At 42.0% G+C, this 27,292-nt stretch overlaps 1 protein-coding gene across 1 annotated transcript; it reads right to left on the bottom strand.

Annotated features, from left to right (window-relative positions):
* Positions 1–50: 50 nt before the first annotated feature.
* On the bottom strand, positions 51–25,050 carry LOC121900161 (importin-13-like). The gene is made up of 23 exons (XM_042416203.1): positions 24,951–25,050; positions 24,447–24,533; positions 18,504–18,629; positions 18,054–18,410; positions 17,586–17,839; positions 14,087–14,227; positions 13,483–13,624; positions 12,766–12,932; positions 12,004–12,124; positions 11,506–11,653; positions 11,188–11,369; positions 10,892–10,918; positions 10,530–10,664; positions 8,655–8,807; positions 8,169–8,249; positions 7,918–8,055; positions 6,920–7,016; positions 4,873–4,925; positions 3,207–3,273; positions 2,980–3,038; positions 2,782–2,871; positions 2,482–2,663; positions 51–2,300 (listed from the first exon to the last, which is right to left on the bottom strand). Exons 2-23 carry the CDS (start codon positions 24,513–24,515, stop codon positions 2,204–2,206), a joined length of 2,886 nt encoding a protein of 961 aa, XP_042272137.1. The 5' UTR covers positions 24,516–24,533; positions 24,951–25,050; the 3' UTR covers positions 51–2,203.
* Positions 25,051–27,292: the final 2,242 nt, after the last annotated feature.

The following is a 27,292-nucleotide window of genomic DNA, read 5'->3' as shown; positions in this document are numbered from 1 at the left end:
TGATGGAAGAAAAGAACAAAACCACTCCCACACAAAGAAGAGTCAGGATCTGCAGTCTTAGATATATTTAATAAATTAAAGCCAAGGTACAAAAAAACAATGTACATTTCATACCCCCCTCCCATCATCCGCCTACTACTCTTTCTTTAAACTGTGACAAACATTATTTTAGTTTTACCCCCTCAGAACGAGACCACAATACAGATCGAGGATCAGTGTTAAACGTCCAGTCATTCACAGTTCAAATCAGACTCAAGAGGCCGGACAGCTCACTCCAGAGACGATTCTCGGCCTAAATAATGTCTTTCTGCAGTATCTCACGCATTGAATATGTTTGTCCCCTGAAACCCTGAAAACCCCCCACAAAACACATACATGCTACATGTCTGCAGGCACCTCGGATAAGACAGAAGGATTAGACTGAGATAAAGTTTTAGCAGAGACCACAGAATACATTTCGACGCTGAGTGTTATTAGATGTCAACTGGTCCTGCTGATTCACTAGACAGTGTATTTTACAGCCGTCACATCACTTCACCAATAATGTCTCTAGCATAATGGATGAGCACAGAACGTAAGTGCTTGTTCTTGTTCCAATAACTTTCTCAGAGATCTTACATTTTGTTACTGAGCTCTCTAATCCTTCTTGGTCCTCTCCAAGGCAGTGACCCAGATGGATGAAAAGGATTTGGGTGGCTTGTTCACAAGCGTTTTGTTAAGAGCAATAGGCTAGTCGGTGTGCATTGTGAGAGATCGATAACAGATAAGTAGATGAGTCTGGTCAATGATTATCACTGACCGGTCATTCCAGATGATGAGGAGGTTTAATAGATGAGTGTGATTGCCGGTGAGCAGCAGTACTGGACGTGCCTGGTCAGTCTTTAAGCAAAGAGTAGTCTGAATGAGTGTGGTATGAAGAAATGAAAGGGCTCTTTGTGTAAAAGATAGGAGGAAGTTATGCATGTGTACTGTAGGTCCAATATAAGTGCACTGAACAAGTGGAAAAAAGATACATCTGTGCACACACAACCTCTCATACATACAGGTATGAACACGCGCACGCACTCAAATACACAGAAGTGTTCAGCAATAACTGTTAATATGCACAACTTGATTAATATTTTTGCACGATTACAGTGACTAAGCAGTCCAACGTCGGGATTATTAATCCCTCCAAATACTCAGTTCCCTTCTCAGTTTCCATCCTGTGCCCCTTTCTCACTGCCAGCTACTTTAATTCCCTTTCCCCTCCAGCCATCGCTCTGGGCAGTCCTGCTTCAACCTTGGGGACCACTGTATTCAACACTCTCTACAACCTGAGGAGACTGCAGTATGACTGGGTGGGACTGTATGTACATGAGGTACAGCCCTATACAAAGAGGGCTGGGCAAGAGAGCAGACTGTTTTTAGTCAGGTTATGTGGTGTTTGGCTTTCCTTCTCCACTCATACCCCCCCAAAAAGGCATATATAACAAAAAAAAAAAAAAAAAAAAAAAAGAGGACAAATTCACAAAACATTTCATGATAATTTGGCAAATGCAGAGATCAAAGGGGGCATGAGGTGGAGTAAAGATTATTGAATTAATGTCATTTTCCTGCAGAATCCTCCCCCTGACATTGGTCCTTCTCTCTTCCCGTTAGCAGCAGCAGGACTGACAACCTCCATATTTCTATATGTGTATACATATACATATATATAATTTGATTTATTCTGAAAAATAATGTCAAGTAGCTACGTACGATACCACTACCATTTCATATGGATGCTAATCACCAGGAAACAACCTAGGAGCCACAGGAAGATCTAGAAAGGCAGAACAAGACAGAGATAGAAGGACGCATAACGCAGCATGCTGGGAGTGCTGCTCAAAGCTTTTCCTTTAAGACCTTTAAATAAGAGGAGAGAGAAGAGGAGGGAGAGAGAAACAATCAATCTTAGAACAGAAAAAAAAAAAAAAAAAAATGGAAGCAGAGAGGATAGCCTCTCTGAAGCCACTGGGGATTTAATGTTTGTCCATTAATCCGATGGCAGGTCTGTGCTGGAATGGTTCCATGTCTTGTCCTGCAGCGGGGCGGGTTATCATTACAATCATTTCATGATATCTTCTCTGATGGGGTTTGTGAGAACTGTGTTGTTGTGGCGTCCATCTGTTTTGCACTGAGGGCAGAGGTCACGGTTAGGTGAGAGTTCAAGGGTAGAGTTTCAGTATTCAGCGGCGTACTCTGTACCATGGAGCCCTCTGCACAGTAGTGTAAACTCCTTCACTATGTCCTTCACCCTCCTCTTGTTCACTCGTTCTCTACATGAGATAGGAAGCAGTGGAGATGAGAGGGACATGAAACAATGATCAAGCATATGAAACAAATCATGTGGTTGATTCATTTGCAATTAAACCTGCAAACAAATATACGGAAATTGTGCGCTTCAATGCAGAAAAAATGAAACCACAGTAATATCCAAATGTTTTCCAGTGGTGTTACCTAAGTATCTGCTGGGAGAAGTTGTCTTTCTGTTCAGTTGTGACCCGTGTTGATGGGAACCCTGGAGGCTGCAGCGCCTCCTTCAACCACACAGCCAGCAGAGAAAAGCAGTGCTTGTTCAGACAGAAAAGCACCTCTGCAAACTGGTCCATCAGGCTCCGAGATGCCCCGCCCCCGATGCCCTGGAGAGAGATTTTACAAAAAGGCCTTAATTACAAAAACGGTGGGTAAAAAAACTGCACCTATAGTGAAATGATGTTTTTTTTTCTGTGGTGTGACATGCAACATGGTGCTTCTCACCTCCAGTACGGCCTGGATCAACAGTTTGCCGTCCTCCTGCACCACCCTGGCTAATGGAGGCACATCCGAGCAGTGGGGTAACAATTCAGTCTAAGGCAGAAACACAGACAATCAACAACACGGAAGCCAAGTAACCCATTTATAAACATGCATATTCTTGCAAAGTTTCAAGTCATGTGTGTGTATGTATGTGCTCACAAAGAACAAGCATGTTGACTTGACTGTCGGAGCCTCAGGAAATTTGAGTGACAGAACTCCTAGAAGTGGGAGAGAAAGACAGAAACATAAATAAACTACTGAAGGATGGTGTCAAACATTTACAGTTTGTACTTTGTACTGACAGGCACATATATTTCGTAGGCACTGTACTGCAGCAAAACTCCCAGTGCAGTGTGTAGGGGTGTGTGAACGATGTGCAAACTTACCACAGTGGAACACTGCTTTCACGTCAAGACTCTCAGACAAGAACAAATCGGGCTTCCGTTTGAGGGCCTAAGAGGCAGATAAAGGCATTACACTGAGTATGTTTCTGTCGGCCCGACCCAATCGGTACTGCTTCACCACATTCCACTGCATAAGCTCCTTCAAAATACTGCTATCAACAATACCCGCTCAGCCTGGTAGCCGGATCTGACAGCAATACAGGACTGAGAACAGATCTGCCTACCAGGCTATAGTGCTGTCTCCGTCTGTTTAAGAAAAACTATCCAAACTCATACAGAGATCCTCCAATGCAGAACTCAGCAGGTATAACAAACAAATTGCAAAAAATCAAACTTTGAAATCATTGGAAACTTAAGTCAAACTAAAGGCAATGATGGTTTTTGGCTTTGTCTCTTGAAATCAATTGTATTTGAAACATTACTTTTCCTTGTTTTTGGTTGACTGGATTGAATATGCAACAGAAGTGTGTAATTAACATGTGCAGATAAAGAGAAATACAACTCATCTCATAATAATGAACTCATTCAGGATGGAGGAGAGGAGAGAGGGAGAGAGGGAGAGAGATGAAGGTCAGATCTATCCAAAGATAGAAAACAAAGGAAGAAGAATGAAGACAGAAGACAAAAATATAAAACAGAAGAGCCATCAGCCAATTTGTCTGAGCGGATTAATATTAGTTGAATATTAATTCATTTGGGCTTTGATTGGCTCTGGGCTGGAATGACATCAGAGGAGGACTGGGCTCAGAGACTAACCAGTCACCTGGGAGCACATCACTGATACTGACGCCGTTACATCGTCTTCCAAGGAGCTCCGCATCAACTAAAATATTTAATCTACGACTCAACTGAACGCATTGAATGTTTTGCCAGGGAGCAAATATGCCCTGATGTTGACTTTACGGAAAAAAAGGAACTGTAAGCGCAAAAAATAGTAGATTGTCATGCATTAATTTATTGAAGGATTACATGGCCTTCTGTGAGTTATGAGAATTTCTTGTTATTTGGGGTTTAGCAAATGTTTCAAAAACATATTAAATGTAAAAATGCACTGTCATCTAGCTAAAAATAAGACTTTTTGCTTTGTTTTTGGTCTTTCTTGGCTACTGAGAAGATTTTGGAAAAACAAGGTTTTCACCAGACTGTGACAGCGCAGACTATTGATAAATATTGATAAAAATAATAATTGTGACACCGTATATACATCATACTAGCAGCATTTTAGAGGCTGTTCAGGATCTCTACTGGTCTATAGTCTAATCAGTTAATTGAATCAAAACAGTGTAAGTATTACAGGTAATAATGGTAAACATACAAGATAGGGACTGTTGTGTTATCAGCGTTTTGCATACTTTTAAGAGCATATCAGAAACGGATTACGGTGGTGTCAGCGGGTAAAATGAGAACCTTACTGTTCGTGAGGTGACTGTTAGAATCAAGAGCGTTTGAGGAGAGACGGGGGTGTCTTTCTCAAACATTCCCCTCATGTTTCATTCCACTGCCTCGCCTATGTGATGCCGTAAGGTTCGGTAACAAAGAACAGAAAGAGGTAGGGAGGGAGAAGAGGACAGAGAGGGAGAAATCAGAAAAAGAGAGAAAGAGAGAGAGAGAAACCCAAAGTGAATGAAATAAGAAACCAAAAACACACCTGAGCTTGGAGTTGCATAAATGAATCAACAATATCAGGATGATCCCTGGGTCCTAAAATATAATAAAGATGAAACTTAAGAAATCATAAGAGAATAAGAATAATATACAAACAGCAACTGAATAGATTCAACAGTCATGTGGAAATAAAAGAGAACTCAAAAATATTTCATTGAAATAATTCACACGTGAGTAAGGAACGAAGGGGAGAAGGGGGGGCATATGAAGCTTTGGCAGAGTCTTGGAGGAACAGACCAACCAAAAACAAAAAACAGGCAGAAGACAAAGACATGGGTCTGTTTGGAGAGAAAAAAAAGAAAGAAGTAACGAGAGAAAAAGAACAAACCTAAAAAAACAAAAGTGGGTTTGGAGTGGGAACCCAGGAGGCACCTCTGTTACTGTTACAGTTTGGAGGAAAAGGGGCACCAAACCTGAATGAACCCCCTTTTACCTCCTTCCCTGAAACACCAGTGACATCATCATGATGATCAAATAACAAGCAACACTCAGATTTTAACAAGTGCCTCAGGGGAGGAGGTTACTGTCAAGGGTCCGTTCAGAGCTGGTCAGTAAGATCCCCTTTGCTTCAAAGGTGAACCCATAGCCATCAGTATGAAATCACACTCAAAAAATCAAGATAGGTTTTGATATCACTACCTCCCTTATGCTGGACACAGACTACAAGACTTTTTTAAAAATATGACAGGTTGCAAATGATGCACAATTAAACACACAATTCCTGTAGAAGCTTCTGAGTTGAAGAATCTGCTTCAAGATTCCTGACTTTCAAACATGCTTTTCTCCGATGGGTCAAGATTGATGTTGGAAGGACTCCAACAGCAAACTTGTAATGAAACAGAAGAAAATGTCTGTAGTGAGCGCCCAGCTTTAGCTGTTCCCAGACTCCAAACAAGTTTCCTGCTCAATACCCCCCTCCAGCCCTCATCCACACACATACACAACCCGTCGAGAGAATACAGGGCTTATTCAGAGGGCTGTGATGGAGAGCCCAACTCTAATCCTAGCACAGCAGTGGCTGCAGCCGCATTGAGCTGGCCCGCCCTGCTATGTTATATGTCAGCCAACTGAATAAGCTAGTGGTCTCTGTGTTGTGACTGTATCCTGTACTGATACTGTCTACTGAAGGGCACCTGCTCAGAAAAAAAAGAGTTTAGAGGCAGGAGGAGAGGCAGCCATTACGTAACCAGTCAAAGCGGGAAAGGAGGAGAAGGAAAAAAAGGACAACACAAAGGGAAGGGGAGAGGCAGACAGAGCTGGCACAAGTACCCAAAGCCAAGTGTAGGTAATGAAATTATTCCATCTCATTGATGACCGTTTTATGTGGAGAAAATCAGAAGTCTGGCTCAGGTGCCACACACACATGAGAAAATGTCTTTGAACAGTTCAGAATAGAAAAGGCATTTCCATGCTGCCCAAACACTAAAACAATATATTCACCTACAACGTCATAAAAGTATAATAAATAATTAAAAAACAGAGTAAGCAAAGACCTGGCAGATCAATATAGGAAACATTGCATTGTTGATCAGTTTAAAGCAAACCATAAAGCTCTGAAAATGATTTAATCAATGATCAGTGCAGTGCCAACAGGAGACTGCACTGATAAAATGATCAACACGTCGAACAGAGAGGCCACTCTGTAGTTCCAATTACATTAATGTGTAATGCAAACGTTTAAAGGTTGACTGTGACAACAGAGTGCAACAACCTCTGACTTTTTGTCATTTTCCTATTTGTGGCCCCCGTGCTGAGCTTCATTGTCTAAGAATGCAGCATCATATCAGTATTTCCAAGCAATTCAAGTAAGAAATGGGTGTATATGTCACCATAACATGCATAAAATATGAAACCAATTTGCTTTCTTTTATTGTTACAAATTTGTTCACTTTCGCTCTTCCTCCCTCTCTCTCTACACCAAGCAACAGTATTGAACCCTGTGAAATCAAATATGATCAGACACATGTACCACTGACTTGAACAGACACATTTCACAGTATTCACAATCCCTCCCCTGCTATACCCCCTACCTTGTTGGAAGATGGACAATGTTACCGAGGTAACCAGCTCAAACAGAGCCTTGATGGGTGGGAAGTGGTCTGTCTCGCTGGCAAAGATATGCACCATCTGAAACAGTAAGACGTCACGTCAGACACTCGCTGTGTTTACTTGCACACAAGAAACCAGGTTATTGGGAGAGAAACCACAGAATGCCTTTAAATGCTCTGCAGTAACCCGATTACTGTAAAACCTGTATTTACATACAGCTGGTTAGTAATCGGGTTTCTCCCCAACCCAACATTATTTTAAACCAAGGCTGGCATGTTTTGAGTGTATCAGTGATATATGACTCTGAGTTGTTTTTCTCTTTTAGTCAGAATATGTGCACTGATGGAGCAGTGAGAAAACAAGCTCTGTAGTGACAGCACAGTTTTTATTACTGTGCAAATGTGAAATTTTACAAATAATGAATTAATCTAGATACAAAGACCTAACAATATGAGTAATGCTCTTTCATCCCTACACACTTCTGCCACAGCAATACTTTTCATGTAAATCTACACATCAGAAATCAGCCGAGAAATCCAGTTTCTCCAGCAGAATTAAAAAAACAAAAAACCAAGTTGTTGCAGAAGGATAAAAATAATCAGACTACTAGGGTTCATGTAAACGCACTTGATGTGATTATCACTAAATTATCACTGAGTGCTTATAACCCCCATAAATTGCTATTTATTGTTTAGTTATTTTTGACTTTGAAAGTAAATTTAAATTGAAGTTGTAAAGACTGATTATCTTTTAAATGGGTTTTAGTCTTTATCATGCTTGAGAGTGTAGTCATGAATAAAGACTAACTGTGGATGAAGTTTTACAAACTTACACTGCATCCTCATTAACCTTGGACTCACTGGTGCATGCCTTATTAGCTCATACACAGCCCTTTTATCTCTTAGCATGTAACCATAAAGTATTAAAGGAAGGATACTAATGTGTGTTTGTGTGTGCGTTCACATGTATGAGTGTGTACCTGTCGTGTGAGGTCAAGGGCCGAGGCCTGAGGAATTGTACTGTACATCTGCCCGAGCATCTCACTTAGCTGAGACACCATGGGAGCAAAGTCATGGAGCAGAGTCTTCACAGACTTCTCAAAGATGGCGCACACCGCCTGAGGAACAACATGAAATCAGTTTCACTGAAATGTCACGTCTGATTAAGTGGACCAATATCTGAGAAACGCAGAGGTCTGACAGTATGTGGCCGCACATGCTGACGACTTACCTCTACAACCTGCGAGTCGTTGAGCCACTTGCTGAGTACTGTCTGTATAAGAGCAAACACTTGTTGCAAAACCACAACAACCTGAAACACACAAACAAACAGCATTAAAGTATAGAATGAATAGAAAGTCATAAACAAGCAGTAGCATTAGAAGTTAGCATTTACACATGAGTGCATGCCTATCAGCAGAATTACTATGGTTGAGTGACGGGGCAAATTTTTTTCCTGTTGGCCACCCTCACCCCTTCAACCAGCTATATGTATTCAGTGGTGGGAGTGGAACTCATATGGCTGCAAGCGCTATGTGCCTCATGTGCCTTTTACATCTACTAATCTGCAATGTACTGGATTATAAAGCCTACTGCATGTTTGTATTGGCCAATATGTACAGTGTCATCCATAGATTCAGACTTTCACTGATCATTCTGTATTAGTCCAGTCACCCAACCATATTAACGTCAGTGATGATGATGTGTGCTGACTGACTGGGTTTGGTCCAGGTGGAGGTGGTGCTGTTTTGACAGGTGGTGCTGAGCCGTCCGCTGACTCATCATCCTGCTTGCTGATGTCCAGCGTAGTGAACAGGTTGGACAGCAGCCCCAAGATGTGGATGATTGCTAACTTGTTGGAGGGATTAGGCTAGAGGAATAAAAAAAAGAAAGAGAAAAAAAGAAGATAAGAAAAGCTGCTTAAATATTATTATATTAAAAATTTGCTAGTATACCACCCCCTGCCCATCAGGTTCATTTAGCAACGTAAAGCTAGACATGCTACCAATATTTTACCCCTGAACAGTAAAAGCAGCAGTTCAAAAATCCAGAAGTTCCAAAAAACTTGTTAAATACTTTGGTTTACCACTAAATACTTGCAAAATTAATGAAAATCCCCTCGGCTTTGTGTTTTGTCCTAATTAGCAAAAGTTAGCATGCTAAAACAAACATAATTAACATTATACCTGGGTCATATCAGCATGTTAGCATCATCATGTTTGCATGTTAGCATGCAGACATTAGCACCGCTGTCCTGACATATTCACAGAGCTGCTAGCTTAGCTGTAGACTGTTGCTGTCTGCTGGTTAGAATACATAAGCAATTTCAGACATACTTTGAGGCATTTGTCATCATTTTTCATTCTATGAGTAAATATATTACTTAATAACTTAACTGTCAATCAAAAATAATTGGTAGATACAGATCATTTTAATTATTTTAATTTCAGTCCTAGTTAAGAAAAAACACAAGTCAATCACAGGAGGAGCAGGTGTGTCAGTGATGCGACAGATGGAAAGTAAAGGCTCTCTCTCAGTGAGACACACACACACACACCTTCCCCAGATAAATCACTAATTAGGGTTTCACTAGCACTGTCTCCATGGTGATGTGACAGAGCCAAAAGACTACGAAGAGGACGAGGATGCCTGCCACACCCTTTAACAGCCACATCTCTCATCTCTCTGTCAACATCAACCTCCCTCACATTGTTGATGCTTTTACTGCACAACACTTCATCCTACAACAATATGTGTGCACATCCCGCTCCACACAATCAAGAGTGGCTCCATCAGTTTTTGCAGTCAGCCCCATGAGACATCACGGTCATTCACCCCTGATGTAATGTAGACCTGAAAGTCTGCCCACTAGGTGCCACTATTTGGCTCCAGACACAGCACCTGATTTCCTAGTCTGATGTAATGCCGATACATCAGAAGGTAGACAGAAAACAATAAGAGAGGGAGGAAGTCAGAGAGAAAGGATGAGATAGTGCGTGACTCTGTGTGTGTGTGTGTGTGTTGTGTGGAAGGTGAGACGGGGACAGACACACAGAGAAATGAAACACTTCATCTGAGCTGACGTCCCTGCTCACCCCACCCGAGGTCTTTTCTGATGGTGGAACAAGGAATCGGGAGAAATTCTAAAAAGCAAAGTGTGTAGTTTTAGATTAACGTCAGCTCCATATTTGTACCATTTGTACTATCGGGTCTGAAAATACATTCTCTGTTAGACCTGACATTTAAACTAGGTACAGAATTGTCTTCTGCATGACTGTGTGCACACACGTGTGAAAGCATGACCAGTGAGTAAGTGTTTGTGTCGGCACTTTTTAATTTGCTGAACTCAGTTTTTTTTCTTCTTCTCTTGCTGTGTTAGTGTTTGCATGAGAAAGTGGTGTCTTAGCTACTTCCATATGAGTCACTAGCCCACGGTGCAGGGTCAAATCCAATCTGGTCCCGTGGAGAAATGTTCCACTGCAGTGACACCACACAGACACGAGGTCTGTTCCTAATGGCCAGAGTCCAACTGTGCCTGCCCTGTGTACGTGCGTGTGTGTGTGTACTGTTACATGTTGGTCTGTGTACGCACCGTCTCATCAGCTAGTTTCTCGAGTTGCTGAATGTAGGGGGTGATAAGAGAGTGAAGGTTTCTCAAGATGTCTTCCACAGGGAGAGCTGAGAGCAGGAAGCCCAGAGCCTGCATCAGCCACATACACTGACTCGTCTGCGAGAAGAGACGATGCAGGTTTAGTTGCAGTTCAAGTACGCAGTAAGTAGTTCTATTACAGATATAACAGATTTTTTAAACACATACAGTAACACGTCATCCTTAGACTACAGGCTGTGAAACATGTTACGTAATTCTTTCCACAGTATTCCTTATTTAAATGTCACTTCTGAACTGAGTCAAGACACAGAAAGAGAGAAAAATGGGAGAGGACACAAACTGACCTTGTGGATCTGCTTTATAAGCACCTCCTTGAGAGAGAGAGAAAAAAAGAGAAGAGTCATTGTGATTCTTCTATTTTGACAGCACAACAAAACCTACCCAATTTAGCAATGAAGAGTAACACCAAAATAATACAACTGAAGTGATTTCAAAGAGTAAATGTTATTTCTGGAATGTACAACATTCAGCTGTTAAAAGTAACAAAAAAGACTGTTATGATTGGCTCTTAACTGGGAGGAAAAAGCAGTAGCGTGTAAAAAAAAAAAAAAAGAAGTTGTGCAGTTATGTGTGCACATACCTGAGAGACAGCTACTATGTTGGTTGCGTAGGGTGGCAGGTCGTATTTGCACTCCCTACAGATCTTCTTGAGTGTAGAGACAGAGGAAACAGAAAGGTCTGGGTTCCCTAAAGCCTGCAGCACCAAGGGCAGGACACTGCTGAGCATCACTGGGTGGTCTGCCAACCATTCAGCCAGAGCGCCTGGTAGGAGAATAACAGTTCAGACACTAAATGAGAAACATTTTTTGTGGGTTTCTGGACCGAGACATCTTCTTTTTTTCGCATCATGTCATCCTTAACTTCCACTGCGCTGCACTGATAACTGCATTTGTCTCACCTATAGTGAACATCACTGTGTCTGCCAGCTGGACGTTGTTGATGCTGATGCGTGGGATGAGTCCTATTAGGCCAGGGATGACGTCAGAGTAATTCACATCTATCGTCTCTGCTATGGACTGGAAGCCGTACAGCAAAGCTTCTGTGTGCTGGAGGAGGAGGAGGAGGACGCAGTCAGTGTACTTGTAAGCATGAGTTGACAATAAAAAGATGTTGCAGCAATTACAAAGTTTTTAAAATTATTTTAAAATTACTATAGAATAAAAATGCTTCAAATTTTTTATAAGGTTTAAAAGATTTATCATTAGGTTTATTTTGATTTGAAATTTGAAGTATAATGATAATAATGAAAAACAGAAAACAAAATACTGGTTTATGAAATCTGGTATGACACATTTTCAGTTCTGGTCTTTGTGCAACACTCAAAAAAAAAAAACAACAAAAAACAGAAAACAGTTCCCATTTTTTCTTTGCTCATCTGTGTGCATGTCTCACCCACCTGCCATGACGTGGGCTGCTCCGCATTAGTCAACAGTCTTCCTAGTTTATCATACAGGTTACTCAGCAGCTCTGCTCCCAGCATCTCATACACATACATGAGTGTGTCAGATATATCCACCCTGAAGGACAGATATGCACAGACAGAGATTTTAGGGGCACGCAATCCTGGAACCTCATCTGTTAATCTATGTGCCAGACAGGTTTTGCCTTTTCAGCTGGCAGTCCAGTGAGAGTCTATTTGAGAAAAACACACTCATTTGCTGACCAATCATCCTGTCAGCGAGTCATTTCTGAAAACACTTAGACGGTCACTGAAACATTGTGCGTAGCAGAAATTAGGGTTGGGCAGATGGACAATGCCATTGTCCATCGCCCATGGCCGACAGTCATTGACCACTGAGCTGTCTATCATCATAACATCATGATTTAAAAGCTGCCGCGCCTGTCATCTGTCCATCTCTTACACGGATTTATTAGCTTTTTAATCGCAAAGCTTTTATTGCACTTACAGTGACATAACGAGTGTAGTTGTCGTCAACTCGAGTAAAACATTATCTTCACTTAATCTGATTCACTGTCTCCACGTCGCCTGTCCATTCCCACGAAGTGAAGATGGACAGACGACAATCCCTCCCCCAACTGCAGACATTGTCATATGCCAATTTAGCAGACATCGCCCAACCCTTGCAGAAATAGGCATGTACAATAAACAGAAACAGGTTTAAGGCATACAAACATACACACACACATACACACTTACCTGTAGATTCGAAACTGTTCTTTCTCATCTGAAGACCAGGATGCGTACTCCTGGTCGGAGGGGAACTGGGCTTTGTGCAGCAGAACATCCACCAGCTGGAAATACACGGGCCTGTAGACCTGCAGGTAGACTGTCTGCTTGTCAGACTCAAACGACATGATTTCATCCTGATGATCAAGCAAGAAGGAGAAAAAACAATGTTAGGTCTGAAACATAAATTTTTTATGCACCTTATAGACTAAAGGCAACCGTTCTGGCTTGCACGGTATTTACACACAAAGGGCATAAACAGTCAATTTCATTTATCACACTGAGAAAACACTACAAGTATTATAATAAGTAACTCACAAACCAAGAAATTGATTATGGGCAATAATGTAGAAGACAGAAAGCAAATGACAAGCTGTAATGTTTTATTATTTGAGAACTGTGATAAAAACCAGTGAGAATGCAAACAATCAGCACATTTCATGTTGATGTTTCATACAGAGTCTTTGAAATATGCAAGTTTCCAGCAAGTGACTATCCAGCCTTTCCAGACCACAATGAGCAAAGCTGATTATTTGGGTTTGTTTTACAAGCCTAGAAAAGATGAGGCTAGAGGAAAATGTAAAAAATCATCTCAATTGGAAAATATTCAGTGACTGTTTATCTGTAAAACTCTCACTTTCACATCACATTACAGTACATAGACTCATAGAATCTAACATCTCTTACTTGTAATGTATACCAGAAGGTGAGTGTAAGGGAGCTGGTGGTCTCGTTGACTGGGTAGTGGCCGGGGATGCCTGTACAAAACATTATCATGTTGACTAAAGCCAGGAAGCTCTGCCAGTGATCCACTTGCTCCAACAGAGTCCTGGAGAGAGAGAGAGAGAGAGGAGAGAGAGAGATGAGAGAGAGAAGAGATGGAGAGAGAGAGAGAGAGAGAGAGAGAGAGAGAGAGAGAGACGAGAGAGAGAGGAGAGAGAGAGAGGAGAGAGAGAGAGAGAGAGAGGAGAGAGGGGTGTGGGGTGGGTGGGTGTGGGGCAGAGAAACATGTGATTTGTCAGCTGTCCAGTGAAGTTGATACACAGGTAAACTTGTACTTTTCTCTCTGCGTCACTCAAAGATTAGTTTAAAAACTGTCCCAGATTTGTATTTTGTTATTGCAACTTAAATAAAAAGTGATTTCAAAACCTCTGAATTACAGAATGTTTCAATTCCAATCCAAGGCTAAATATTTATTGAATCGCCTATGGCCATAATTACAGCCAAGATAAATGTACTGTAAGATTTTTATGTTGATAGAGGTCTACAGGTAACAAACACACACACACACCTGGAGTGGTTCTCTCCCAGTGTGACTGCGATGCGGCAGATACCGTGGCAGGTCTCCATGTCTCCATTCTGAACAGCCTCTCTGAGCTGCTCTTGGAGGGCCAGCACTTGAGGAACCAGTTTCAGCAAAGTGTTCACATATCTATACCCCATGGACACACAAACAGACAAAGAAACACCAGAACAGACAGTTAGGAGTCCAGTTCATTTGAAGAAGATGAGTTAAAACCAGACACAGCGCCGTATGAGGGAGAAGAACCTTCTGTAGCATGTACAGCGAGGTACAGTAGCCTCCACGGGTGAATGTAAAACTGACTCACATCGCTCACAGCTAGGTTGATGTATTTATCGCTCCCTCTCAAGACAAGTGTTTATTTCAAAACAAATCTCAGTCTAAGTCAGTCCAACCTCTGATCCAACACACCCACCCCCTAAAAAACCCACACATCTACCAGCAACCAGAAAATCTATTCAAGGCTCCTGCTCCGAGCTGCGCCGCTGTCAGTTATTATTCTGTCTTCTCCCTGCTGTCTCAGCCATCTATAATTCCCTCGCTCCGGCTAAAACACACACATGTGCTGCTGACACACACACACACAAACACACAAACTTACATAGACACATTGGTGCACATGCTTACACGCACACTCCTTTACTCAGGCTCAGATCTGCTCATGTGACAACATCAGACAACATCCTCCTGTCATACTTAATGACGGCAAGAGAAGAGGTGACATTTGGAGATGAAGGGCGTGCGTGCGTGTGTGTATCTGAATGTCACTGAGGAGATTATGTGCATGTGTGAATGCTATAAATGTAAACCATAATACGTGTGTGTCAGTCCCTGGGGGGGTTTTGTGGTATGCAGGCGGTGCTTCATCTTTCAGGAGAATGTCAGTAAGGACATGGCTTCAGGTCGATGAATATTCATCAATGACACGGCAAGGTTGTGTGACTTTACCAACATTTAGGAAAAAAACAAAAACCAAAACAAAAAAACCCATAAAAACCTAAAAAACTAGGGCAGCTACTGACAAATATTTTAATTATTGATTTATCTGTCAATTATTTTTGCAAACAAACTAAAAAATTTTGATCTTAAATGTCAAAAAATTATGAAAAATATGAAAAAAGGTCCATCTCAGGTTCCCAGAAACCACATGTTGGTCAACCAACAGTCCAAAGCCCAAAGCTATTCAATACACAATGAATGAGAGAAGCAGCCTCACATCTGAGAAGCTGGAACCACAGAATATTTGGCATTTTTTTGCTTTCTAAATTATTCAAACGATCATTATTATCAAAACTGTAGTCAATTAATTTTCTGTCTGTTGAAATAATAATCAACTTATTGTTTCAGCACTTATGTAATCCCTTATAGAGCGACATTATCAAAACAAAAAATGATGCTGATGTGCATTCTCTGCTCTGCAGGTTAAATCCTAGGAAGCATTTATTATTCTAATTTCCCTCAGGCCCTCTGGTCCAAGTCCCCCACTCAGCAGCCCACGCTGATTCAGCCTTCTCTGGAGAGAGCTCCACCCTTCTGTGATGTGTTGTGTATGAATCTGGCCTCCATCTAATAAGGCGCTACCTGTGTGTGTGTGTGTGTGTGTGTGTGTGTGTGTGTGTGTGTGTGTGTGTATTGGCCTACATCCTCTGTTTTCGGATTTCTGAGTAGCTCTGTAAGAGCAGCGCATGGACAGACTGCACTTAACTCTGAGTGAGTGACTGTGTGTGTGTGTGTGTACATATGAGTGGCAGTGTGCACTCATACACTCAGAGGATCATTCATTTTTAACAAGGCGCTTTGCAGATGCAGGTCATGGACTCTTGGAAAAAGAGAAAGGAAGACTTGGTGTTTATGTGATGAAATTAAATGGACAGAACGGTTTCATGTGTGTCTCTCATTTCCCCTCATAAGATGATGAGATGACATTCAGGAGATTCCTCTGAGACTGTCTGCTGCAGTCTCCACTCCTCTTCTCTAAATCATAGTTGTCCTTCCACTGCTCTCTCACTGCCTGCCCCGCCGTTACACACTTTCTGCCTCCTTCCTGACTCCTCCTTTATGCTCTCCCTCCAACTCCCCCTCCCCACCCCCCACCCCCCAATCCCTCTCCCCACCTCTGATCCCCTCTGCAATTACTGAAACACTCTGAGACAGGGGAAATGGGTTGCCTGGCAACAGGATGCAGCTGGACCAATAGCATCCCCCCAAATGAGTTGACTGTAATGTGTTTAAACAGAGGGAGAGAACAAGAGACGGAGGAGGGCTTAGTAGTGATGGTGAGAGAAGAGAACGGGGAAAAGGAAAAGCACAAAGAAACATAGGCAGAGTGGGAGAAAGGATAAAATAGATAGAATAAACAAGAAAAAAAATAAATAAAGAATTAAAGAGAGTAGAATCTACAGATGGGAAAAAGGTGGGCTATGACTCTAGAGAGGGTGGGTAAAAAAAAACATAAACCAGGTCTTCCAACAGATTCTTCTCTTTTCCTTCTCCCACATAAACACAGACACAACAAACACAATACAGCTGCTAAATGTAACCCCATAAATCACACAGTGTGCTGACAAAAACTGAGGCTACATGTGTCTCAAGAGACACAACTAATGAGACTGTCAAGACTTTTGGGCGGACCTGACAAACACACACACACACACAACATGGGGCTGTGATCAGTACAGAATAACACAAAAAAAGAGACAATCTTAGTGAAAATGATCCCAAAAAACAAAATCCCATCCTAATTCTCACAAACATACTCTGTCCTTTGGGAGCCCAGCAACACTTGCTGAGACCGAGGATGTTCTACCTGTAACTCTACTGCCATTAATCGTCTTCCCACCATCTGCTCGGCACAACATCGGTGCGTTTAAACCGACTTGTCAGCAGCAACTTCACAGATCCTACCCCCCTCCCCTGTCTGTGAAGCGGTGCAGAGGTATGGAGGATGAAGTCTTTTATTCTAGAACACTTTCACACCTTCCCCTGTCCTCCTCTTTCTCTTAGCACCCTTTCTTCTCTTTGCATCGTCCCATCACCCCCGCCCTCTCTCTCTCTCTCTCTCTCTCTCTCTCTCGCTTGCTCTCTCTCTCTCTCTCTAGGGGAGGGGTAATGGGTGCCTGCCATGTCTGAATCAACCAGGGCATGATGACATCTCTCCCCAGCTCTGTAACCATAGCAACACCAGCCAACCGAGAAATGCTGCTCTCCTCCCCCTGGCTGTCAACTTGCCCTGTATCAGTCCCTCCCTGATGCCCTTCCAGTGCCCACCCTGTCTGTTCCCTTCCCTTGGCTAATGCATCGCTTTCTTTTTTTTTTTTCCCTCTCTTCTCCCTCTACCTTCCATTTTTGCTCCAGTGTAATTTCTCCACTCATTACCATGGCAAGCTTTCATGCCATAGTATCATTATTTCTTTCCTCAGCATCCTTTTGGTTCGGTGTGCCGGTGTGTACAAGCTGGCAAAACATATGCACACACACAAACACACACCTTTGGGAATCAGGCTGTGAGATGGCGTTGACGATTGCCTCCACCGCTGTGTCGAAGAGCTCTGGGTCAGGCAGGGCGCTGAAGCAGTCGTGCACCAGGCCTTCGCTCTCGCTGAGGGGCACATCCAGCAGCACCCAGGATGACAGGCAGCGCAGCACGCGAGCTTTCACCGCCCCGGGGCTGTCCGTCCTTCGCAGCAGTTGCTGCAGTAAGGGACACACTGAGCCCCACTCCCGGCCCAGGGCTCCCCGAACCTAGAGAGAGGAGAAGAACTAGGGTTAGATTTCTGGTGTATCACTCATCTGCAGCACGTCCCTCTGCTTAATGAGTATCAAGAATATCTGTTTTTTTGGCACAGGTACCAATATGATGCTTTTTTTATACTATGATTTATATGATGCTCAGTTTAAAGCGTATAAACACTTCATCACCTGCAGAAGTGGGACAAAGTGATACCTGCAGACATACCTGTCCCTTTCGGTATTGCGGCAGGCGGCTGGTCTGGAACTCCTCAGGCAGGACGGTAAGTAGTTCCAGCAATGCCAGGCAGCGTGCCCTCCCATCTACCCCTCCCCCCTCTTCCTGGAACACCCGCACCATCTCTGCCACGGCGCCAGGCCAGGCCTCAGGCATGGTGTTGAGAGCCAGTGAGGCCAGGGCCACACACAGCCGGGTAAGCACCATCTTGGAGCCGGAGGAGAAGCAGGCAATCTGGGAGAACAGCTGGCTCTTCAGAGACTCGTACTGGTCTGTGGGGATGTCTGACCAGTAGCGAGAGATCTTGGTATGAAGTGCACTTGCGCCGAAATACTGGATCTCTGGCACCTATGAAAGATGATAAGATGAATGTAAATGATGTTAAATGTTTTTTTGGTGTGTGTGTGTGTGTCCATGTGAGTGCTTGTGTGCACACTGTACCTTGTCTGGGCTCAGCAGGGCCCAGCAAAACTGCCAGGCCTGAGGGGAGACCTGGGCCTGCATTAGCCATTTCTGGGCCAGATTCTTGTTTTCTATATTGGGATCGTAGTACAACTGGTGGAGGGCCTGGAAATAAAGAAGAAAAAAAGTGAAAATAATCCATACAATCTTTGGATGTTTGAACCATGAGGGGGTTGAACAGTTTTGTACTTAACAAAGTCCATGTGAGAAACGTTTGCAACTACACGCCACACATTCACAATAGTGGGTGTCAGATATAACAGACCAGCTGAGAGAAGACAAATGCAGTCCTTTAAGCCCTTGTTTGGTGGAAAGAGCTGGTTACCTTGAGAAAAGACCAACTTTTCTTGCTCACAAACAGGCAACACACACACACACACACACACGGAACAGTTTACCTCGAAAACCCGAACAATAGAGAAAGCAATGACCTGAAAACAGCACTTTCTGAAGTACAGCTCTGAGTAATTTGAGTACTTGAGTGCAAGGAGAACACGAGGGAGCAAGCCAGAGAGAGAAGAGATAAAGGATAAGTGTGGGAGAGGGAAATAAAAGGAAGGGAAAACGGGAGCATTAATTAAACAGACACCTCTAATCCTGGTAGTGCCAGAAGAGACGTCCAGGCACAACTCTGCAAAAAAAAAAAAAAAAACCTATTTTTTTCTCTCTCTGTCTCACACACATGCTCACTGAACTAAAACCACTGGCAGTCAGGCACTAAGTGTCTGACAAGCAACACAGGAAAAAAAAAAACATATATTCAGTGAGCTTCTGATCCTTGTCTTTACCCCTGAAGCCTGCTCACATCAATTCCTCCACCACCAGCCATTCTCTTTACTTTCTTCCCTCTCATTTCTGTCTCTCTATTCGCCTCCCTCCAGCCTAAACTGTCCGTCCAGTTTCATTCCATCCCTCAGCTCTCAGGCTTTGTGTCAGTCTTCTCTTAAAATCCACATTTCTCCCCATTCCCTCATTAGAGGAAGTTTAAACTGTCTGACAAGGGAGGATGAATAATACTGTAAAGACACCAGCAGCTGTAGAGAAAAAAAAAAACATCAATATAGAGTCAATGCCTACTGGAAGCAGAGAGTCTCAGGTGGTGTTCTCTCCCTGTCTGCCATAGTGCAACGCAATTATCTGTCTCCACTTACTGTGCGAGACTCTGAACACGGCTGGCTGGGTGTTAATGAGCTGTTTGTTCGCAGAGTCAGGCGGCATTTGTACATATATGTGTGAGAGAGAGAGAGCTATGAGTGCAGGTACAGTATGCGCAGCAGGTCTTTCTTTAACTTTTTCTTAACTGTTAGGTCATCTACTTTACCTCTTCTTTTCTTTATAAATGAACAGATTAATACAGTATGTACACTACAGAGCTGCATGACAAAACTGATGAAATATCAGTGTTTTACTGTATTACAATTTGGCATGATCTTTCTATAGATCGTTATCGAGCCTTCATTCTAAAAAGCAAACACATTAAGAAGGGTTTTTGTTAGTCGGCTGACACTGCACTCCACCCTTTCTGTAAATGAGGCTGTGATATCGGAGTTCAAAGCAACAGCGGATCATTACTGCAGTCTGCTGTGTGATCGCAGACCTCTCCTCATCCAATCCCAAACAGCGCCTCGTCTGCGTCCGAACTTGTCTGTCCTTCTTGGGTCTATTATCAAAGCGCGAGACACAAAACAGTCTGTGCATTTTGCTGCTTTAATCTTCTCACAAAGAACCACTGGATGTCTCCTCCTAGAAATCACGCCACATGTGCAGCTGTGATTGTCCGTTATTAATTGGTTCTTACGCGCACCCCTCGAAACGGCGGTGTTTATTTGCAGCTGAAGCAAATAATTGTTTCTATCTACAGATGGTGGCAACCTGCCTGAACCACCTGGCTTCACCTGAGGATGGCGTTCTCTTGGCAGACACTGTCAAAGGTCATTAGCCTCCACCGCACTCTTTTTCCAATGGGAGGAGGGAGGGAAGCGGGGTGCGAGTGAAAAAACATGGATCAGTTAGACAGATTCACCATCTGCTCCCACACATAACCACGGATTTACTGTAGCTGTTATTTACTTGTACTGTACTGTACTGAGCCCAGGAGAATAACTGTAATGCAGGTCCTGAGCTGTGTAACAAAGAATATAACAGTACAATAGCTATACAAAAGACAATTATGGAACACTTATTAAAATTAACAGCGAGTACGAGGCAGGAGATTTAAATAAAGTATTTGGGGTTGAGAAAGGGCAGCCTCTTAATGCTACAAGGATGTCCCTAATATTCTGTAAACATCACAGAAATTTCCCCACATGCTTAATAAGTGCGTGCACACAAACACACACACACACTTTGGACACGTCTTTGCACACTGTGTTCACACACAGCAGGTGATGGCATCTCTCTGCCAAAGGTTCTCTGTGTTTTCGAGCCATCTGTCCACTAGAGTGTCACCCTCAAAGTCATCACAGTGACAGGAGAGGGCCGGGTTGTTGCCGTGCTGCAGAAGGCATCATCATCACGCCACTGACCCATCGTGTCACTGCGATCTAACCATGAGAATCAAAGACACGCAGAGGAATGATGATTAATGAGGGAAGAGAGAAGAATAGTTTGTGCGAGAGTGTGCGCGGGTGGTTGTTGACAGCACACGGCCAAGACAGAAATTAAGAATACCATGTTGCCAATAGTGATAACATCCAGGCACACATGAACAGAAAATCAAGCCCTTGCATCAACTGTTTTAACTTGCAAACCGTGGTTATTTATACACTTTCAGTTACCACTGCATATTTCAAAAGGAGTGAATACCTGCAGACAGTGAATCGATAGGATACCGTCACCAAGCCCGCTAAAACAAAAACTGAAAAAACAAACAAAAAATTCCCCCAACTTACACTAGAACATGTGTGTATCATGTAACCAACATGACATGTGCTCCACTTTGAGCTCATATGTATTTCTGTCAGTAAGTGGATGGTAATACTCATCGTGATCCCTCTTGCGCTTCTGAAACGGCCTTTCTGGCCACTACAAACTACTCAATACACCAGGCACCATTTCTCAGTGTCAAATTCTACTGCCCTGCTATGTTCTATAATACGTTAGCTGGCAGGCATAATCGTGTCCTCCGCTTCTAAATTCCGCAAACACAGTTTCCAAAAGACAGAAGTGCATCACAAGCCAAGAGCCTTGGAGCTAAGCAATACTGAATGGACGTCGACAGCCTCCTTTGGACAGTACCCTGTGTGGGTAGTGGGGTGAGCAGGTGATTACAGATAGTTATGGTAACAGGAAGCCACTGCTGTCAAAATGCTATGAGCAAGATGCTGACCCAGACTAACCCTGTAGTGTGCTGTACTTTTCTGGTGGTACAGTATTTGTTTGTCTAGGGGGGGATGCAAAGTGACAAAATCCTAACTGCAAAATTAACAGCATGTGCAGAGCTCTGAATTTCCTCTAAAATCCACTTGCTTGGTGGATATTGATTGTAGATGAGGCTAATTACAGTCAAGCGGATATGTAAGGCAGTATGCGTACCCATTCATTAAACACACAAAGATACTCACAATGTGGTACTTTGTTTCACAGCCCTACGAATGAACAAAGGGCTTTCTATTGCAAAAACACAAGTTCTGGGCCAGGAACCATCATCTCCACCACCATGTATACAACAAGCACGCACTATACAACAGTGACAATTCTGCACTGCTGATCTTTTCTATTTCACTCTTTTAGCAACAGCAGCTGCTTTTATCAACTCATGGGAAGAGCAATTTGACCTCCTATTGATGTGCTCAGATGAACACTAAGACGTGTGTGCTGGTGGTGTGTATATTAAAAGCTACCTGCTGCTGTGACTGTTTGGCAGAGAGGATAATAAAATTACTGATAAAAGCAACATCTTAGTTTTTTCTTTTTTCTAAAGGTATTAAGCTGATGGTCAGTCGGCCGCAGATACTAATATGATGCTTTCATGTGCACATGCAGAGATTCTAAAGAAACCCATAATCTCCCCATCATTCCAGTGGATGAACAGCATCTCGCTGATTCCACAACCAATTAAATACAAATACGCTACCCTAGCCAAATTATCTAGAAAGAATAAAAATATGGAAAGAAGAAAAATCATCTCATCCAAAGAGTCTAAATATGCTTTCTAAATTTAGCTGAGTCTTAGTAGAACAATATCTCATCAGTTTTGAAATGCATGTGCGGTGTAATTACAAAAGTGCTCAAAGCCTTCATGGGAAATGATACTTCAGAGGCTGTTTGTCATGTTTTATCTTCTAATGAAATTACTAATAGTGCTGTAAGACTAAGAGCAGACTGAATGCTGACGCAAGCATTCACAGGATCTGACAAAGCACCTTTAACTGTAGAAACCCACCAAAAAAAAAAATTAAAAAAGAAATTATGATAAAATATCACAACATTTTCTTTAGTGGCTGCTTTGAACTATTTTTCAGTGTCTTAAAAATAGGATTGAAAGTCAGTGGTATAAAAATACATCTATTGTTCATTGAATAATCACTACATTGACCTTTAACCACAGCATGCATTTCCTGTATCCATGAAACAAATCAAATCAAATCACTGAATACCAAATGTATATCTGACATGTGGTTCAGATTATTTCCTTGTCAAAAATCAGGCACCACTTAAGCTCGCTTGAGGTATTTTGGCACACGCAGTTCCACTTAAATTGTAGCTAAGAAAAATACTGGAGAACCCAACAAAATTACTTACTAATTTCCATGCAAATCTATGAAGATGGATACCACTTACTTTCACTAAAAATTACTTTAATACATTACAACAAATTATTTATGACCTCACAGTTACATTAATTATACATTAGGTACACATAAAGATGTCCGAGTGTTTCCTTCAACTTTAGTTAATGTGAACAATATAAGAGCAAATGTTCTGTTTTTTCCTATTTCCCCACCACCAAATTATAATAGAATACATTCTCTCTCACACACACACACCACTTTCTTCACCTGTAGAGATGAAACATGAACACATGTAAAAAAGAGACTATCCACAGGGAGACAAGACCTTGCTCACTGTTTATCATTCTTCTTCCACCTTTATTACACCAGAAACCACAGTATTAGGGCAAACCATTTCCCCCACAGGAATGTGCTTTTCTCTCCTTCAAACCTGCCTCTAATCATATCTGTCGCATCGCCAACCTCCCCATCTCACCCTCACCCCCCCCCCCCCTTCTTTACTGGCACTGTCACAGACATCGACCCTGTCCCACCCCTCCCTCCCTCGCCTCATCCCCCAATCCATCTCATCACATCAACTCTGCTCTTCCACAGGAGCACCTCTCTCTCTCTCTCTGTCGTGCCATCCTCCCCATTGTCTCCCCACCCATCCCCTCATATCGGAGTCAGTGGCCACCCAGCAGAGAGATTCATCACAGCGACCAGGCAGCCACAGTCAACATTGCCAAGCGCGCGCGCACACACACACATACACGCGCGCGCGCGCGCACACACACACACACACACAATCCAACAGAGAAAACAAGACCCAGACAAGCATTTTACAATGACGGCGATATCAGATAATTGGTGGACTATAACCTGCACAACAGAAGTGAGCAGATCTGTTATTTTGCTCTGATTTGATCATTGTTTCCTTGAACATCAACTTAAGACTAATTTAAAGACAGATCCTATAGGGACCGATGAGCTGACTCTCTGTAAGCAAGTGCAGACACATTATTTCTCCAGACCAAGTCTATAGAGTAGAAATTGTTATATTATGAGGCTACAAGACAAATAAAACTATCCTTCTTTCCTTCTCAAGCCGTCTGTCTCATCTGAAGCATGATCACTTCTTTAGTCCACAAACCCCAGTACTGTATAACATGACAGGCTGCTGACCGAGGACTGACTGGTCCAAACTCACCTTCTCTACGTTTTCCACCGTGAAGTCCACGGCGTCCGGTGTGGCTGCTATCCTCCCCGGCGTCTCCATAACTCCGCTGACACGGAGCTGTCAAATGATCAAAGAGGAGCAACAGTCAGCCAATGTTAAACGTCGCTTTCTAGAAAAGTGCCGTTTCCATATTATTTCCACAATCGGAATCGAAGTGTATAAGTTAGCTAGACGGCATCACAAATTTGGGTTTAATGATAACACGAGAAGCTAACCGGCAAGCTAACGTTAGCTCGCCTCACTTGACAGCAGGCTAGCTGATGCTAACCTACACTATAGAAAAATACTATAGCAACGGCTATGCTAATGTCAACTAGCTAACGTAGCGATGCGCGTAAATTGACGCTATCTAAGTGACAAATTTAACCAAGCGAGATAGCTATAGTAGCATTTTCAGAGTGTGACAGCATGATCAAAACAAAGCCGTCTACGTGTATATATTCTAGGCTGTCGGGAGGACCGATATTTTCACACCTTTCTGTCCTGCGACGGTATGAGACGATGCTGGCAGCGCGCTGCCGCTGTTCTGCCTCTTCTTGCTACGTTCAGGCGCTGTGGGAAATATCGTAATCACAGCGTAACTGGTCAGGGACCACCCAATAATACGAACAGCGATTTATCAAAATATTAAAGGTGGAGAACACACGAAAACGGAATAATTAGTAAGAAAATCGTGTTCTTTACTGTTATATATTATCAATTAGTTATGTATTCCTCTTAGTTGTCGGTTCAGTTTATATCTTGTTGGTCGTTATCTTGTTCAGATGAAACAATTGTTACGTTTCAGTCTGTTTTGTAACTGAAATTTGAAAGCAACAACCCGTTTTTCCTTCATGTCGTATGTGAACATTTAAATGCGGCATTTCTCCCCTCTGCCCAATGAAAAGTCATCATCCTCACTATGATGATGCAACAATTCTAGGGGCAATAAAACTTAAGACTATAATAATGATAATAATAATAATAATCATCATCATCATCATAATTTGTACTGTACTTTTCATTCGTACAAATTAAATGTCTTATTATTGTTGTTGTTGTTGTTGTTGTTGTTGTTGTTGTTGTTGTTGTTATATAGTCTTAAGTTTCATTACCTTTTACCAAGAATTGTTGTATCATCATAACATAAGGATGGGTTAGGGTTACACAAATATATATATGTAGGCTACATGTATGTATTAAAAACTACCGAATATGAACCTTTTAAAAAACTGTAGTAAAGTATTGCACATTATCCCCACAAATGTGTCTCATATACCCAAAAGTATTGGATTATTCAAAGCGTGCAAAAATGGTAAAAAAAAAAAAAAAAAAAAAGAAAGAAAAAGCTATTATTATGTGTAGCCCACACTATACATCCTCCTTACGGAAAGGACATACAATATCTTAGCATATCTTGAAAAATATAATGCATTATGAAAAAATACACATGAGCAGTATAGGATGGGATCATATAGTATTGTCCTATATGTTAATGCCACATTTTTATTCTAATTCTCAGCGATTGCAGCTGACTACATACTGACCTTTGTATTTCAAATAAATCATTTTATTTTTTTTTAGACATGGTGAATATATGGAGAGTGCATGTTTGTGTTTTGTGCATATCATAGCATGCGTATGTTATGATTTTGAGGACAAGATGATGACAATGTTAACAAGTACTAAACAGATTATATGCTATAGACACAATGATCAAAGGCAACTAAATATTACCCCATTAATATCACTGAATTGAAAACAACAGTACTAAAGATAAATGAAGATATCTTGTGATCCTGGAGGCATATTGGGTGAAATGGTGTGACAAGACAGAACATTTTCACTCAGCTGTTGTGCAATGATTCAGCCATATTCAATTCAATTCAATTCAGTAAGCTTTATTGGCATGAATGTCAGATGAACAATATTGCCAAAGCGTCAAGGATAATACGATTCATTAAATTAACTTAAATTAAATCAATGAATAAATAATATTCTTTATGTGGGATGTACCTCTTATATTCAATGTAACTACAGGCTTCTAGAGAAGTATTGCATATAGTGTTCATCGTCTTGAGCTGCAGTTTCACGAGTCAAGAATCAGCTATAGAGCAACAGCGCCTCCCTGTGGGTCACTGAAGACATCACACTACAGTGAAACACCCCAATAAAAGTTAAAAAAAAAAAAAAAAAAAAAAGAAAAAAGAAAAAAAAGTGATGTTATACAGTACAGTAGTGAGGTGTGTGAGTGTGGAGATCAAGTGTGAGCCAAATACCTGAAAGGAAATGTTAATTTTTAAAATGTCCCATAAAACCCTCAGCATGGCAGACTCCATGTTGTCCCGGATTTAGACTTAGTTTTATCAACTGATTAATCAGCTACTTTATATACATTCTGGCACAAACACATAACATGATGATTCGCAAAATTTATTAAAAGAACTGTAATCCTTAATTTCAGAGGTCATCGCGCCTGCTCATATAATACACTTGTAATAATCTATAAATACACTATAAACATATTATAAATCCCCACCCTTCCTCAGTTATTGTCATATCACAGGATTAATTAATGAGCGAATGAATAAATACATCAAAATCTCAATGTCACTATAGAGTCACTAACAAGTACAGGAAGTGGGCAGAATAATAAGAAACAAGAGTTGGGGTTTCTTTTGAAGTTGTGTTATTTTGATGTAGTTTATGTGCTGTCTGTGTGTGTTTTAGGGGGTGTGACAGTCTCTCTCTACTGAATACGCGTCATGTCATGGCACAGATTCAGACCCGCTGACTATTTTGAACAGGGAACACGTGGCACTGTTTCTGGAGAGAGA

The sequence above is a fragment of the Thunnus maccoyii genome, chromosome 7 (genome assembly GCF_910596095.1).
Source record: "Thunnus maccoyii chromosome 7, fThuMac1.1, whole genome shotgun sequence".
Taxonomy (NCBI): Eukaryota; Metazoa; Chordata; class Actinopteri; order Scombriformes; family Scombridae; genus Thunnus; species Thunnus maccoyii.
The sequence above is the reverse complement of the archived record's forward strand: the minus strand, read 5'-3'. Positions and strand labels throughout refer to the sequence as shown.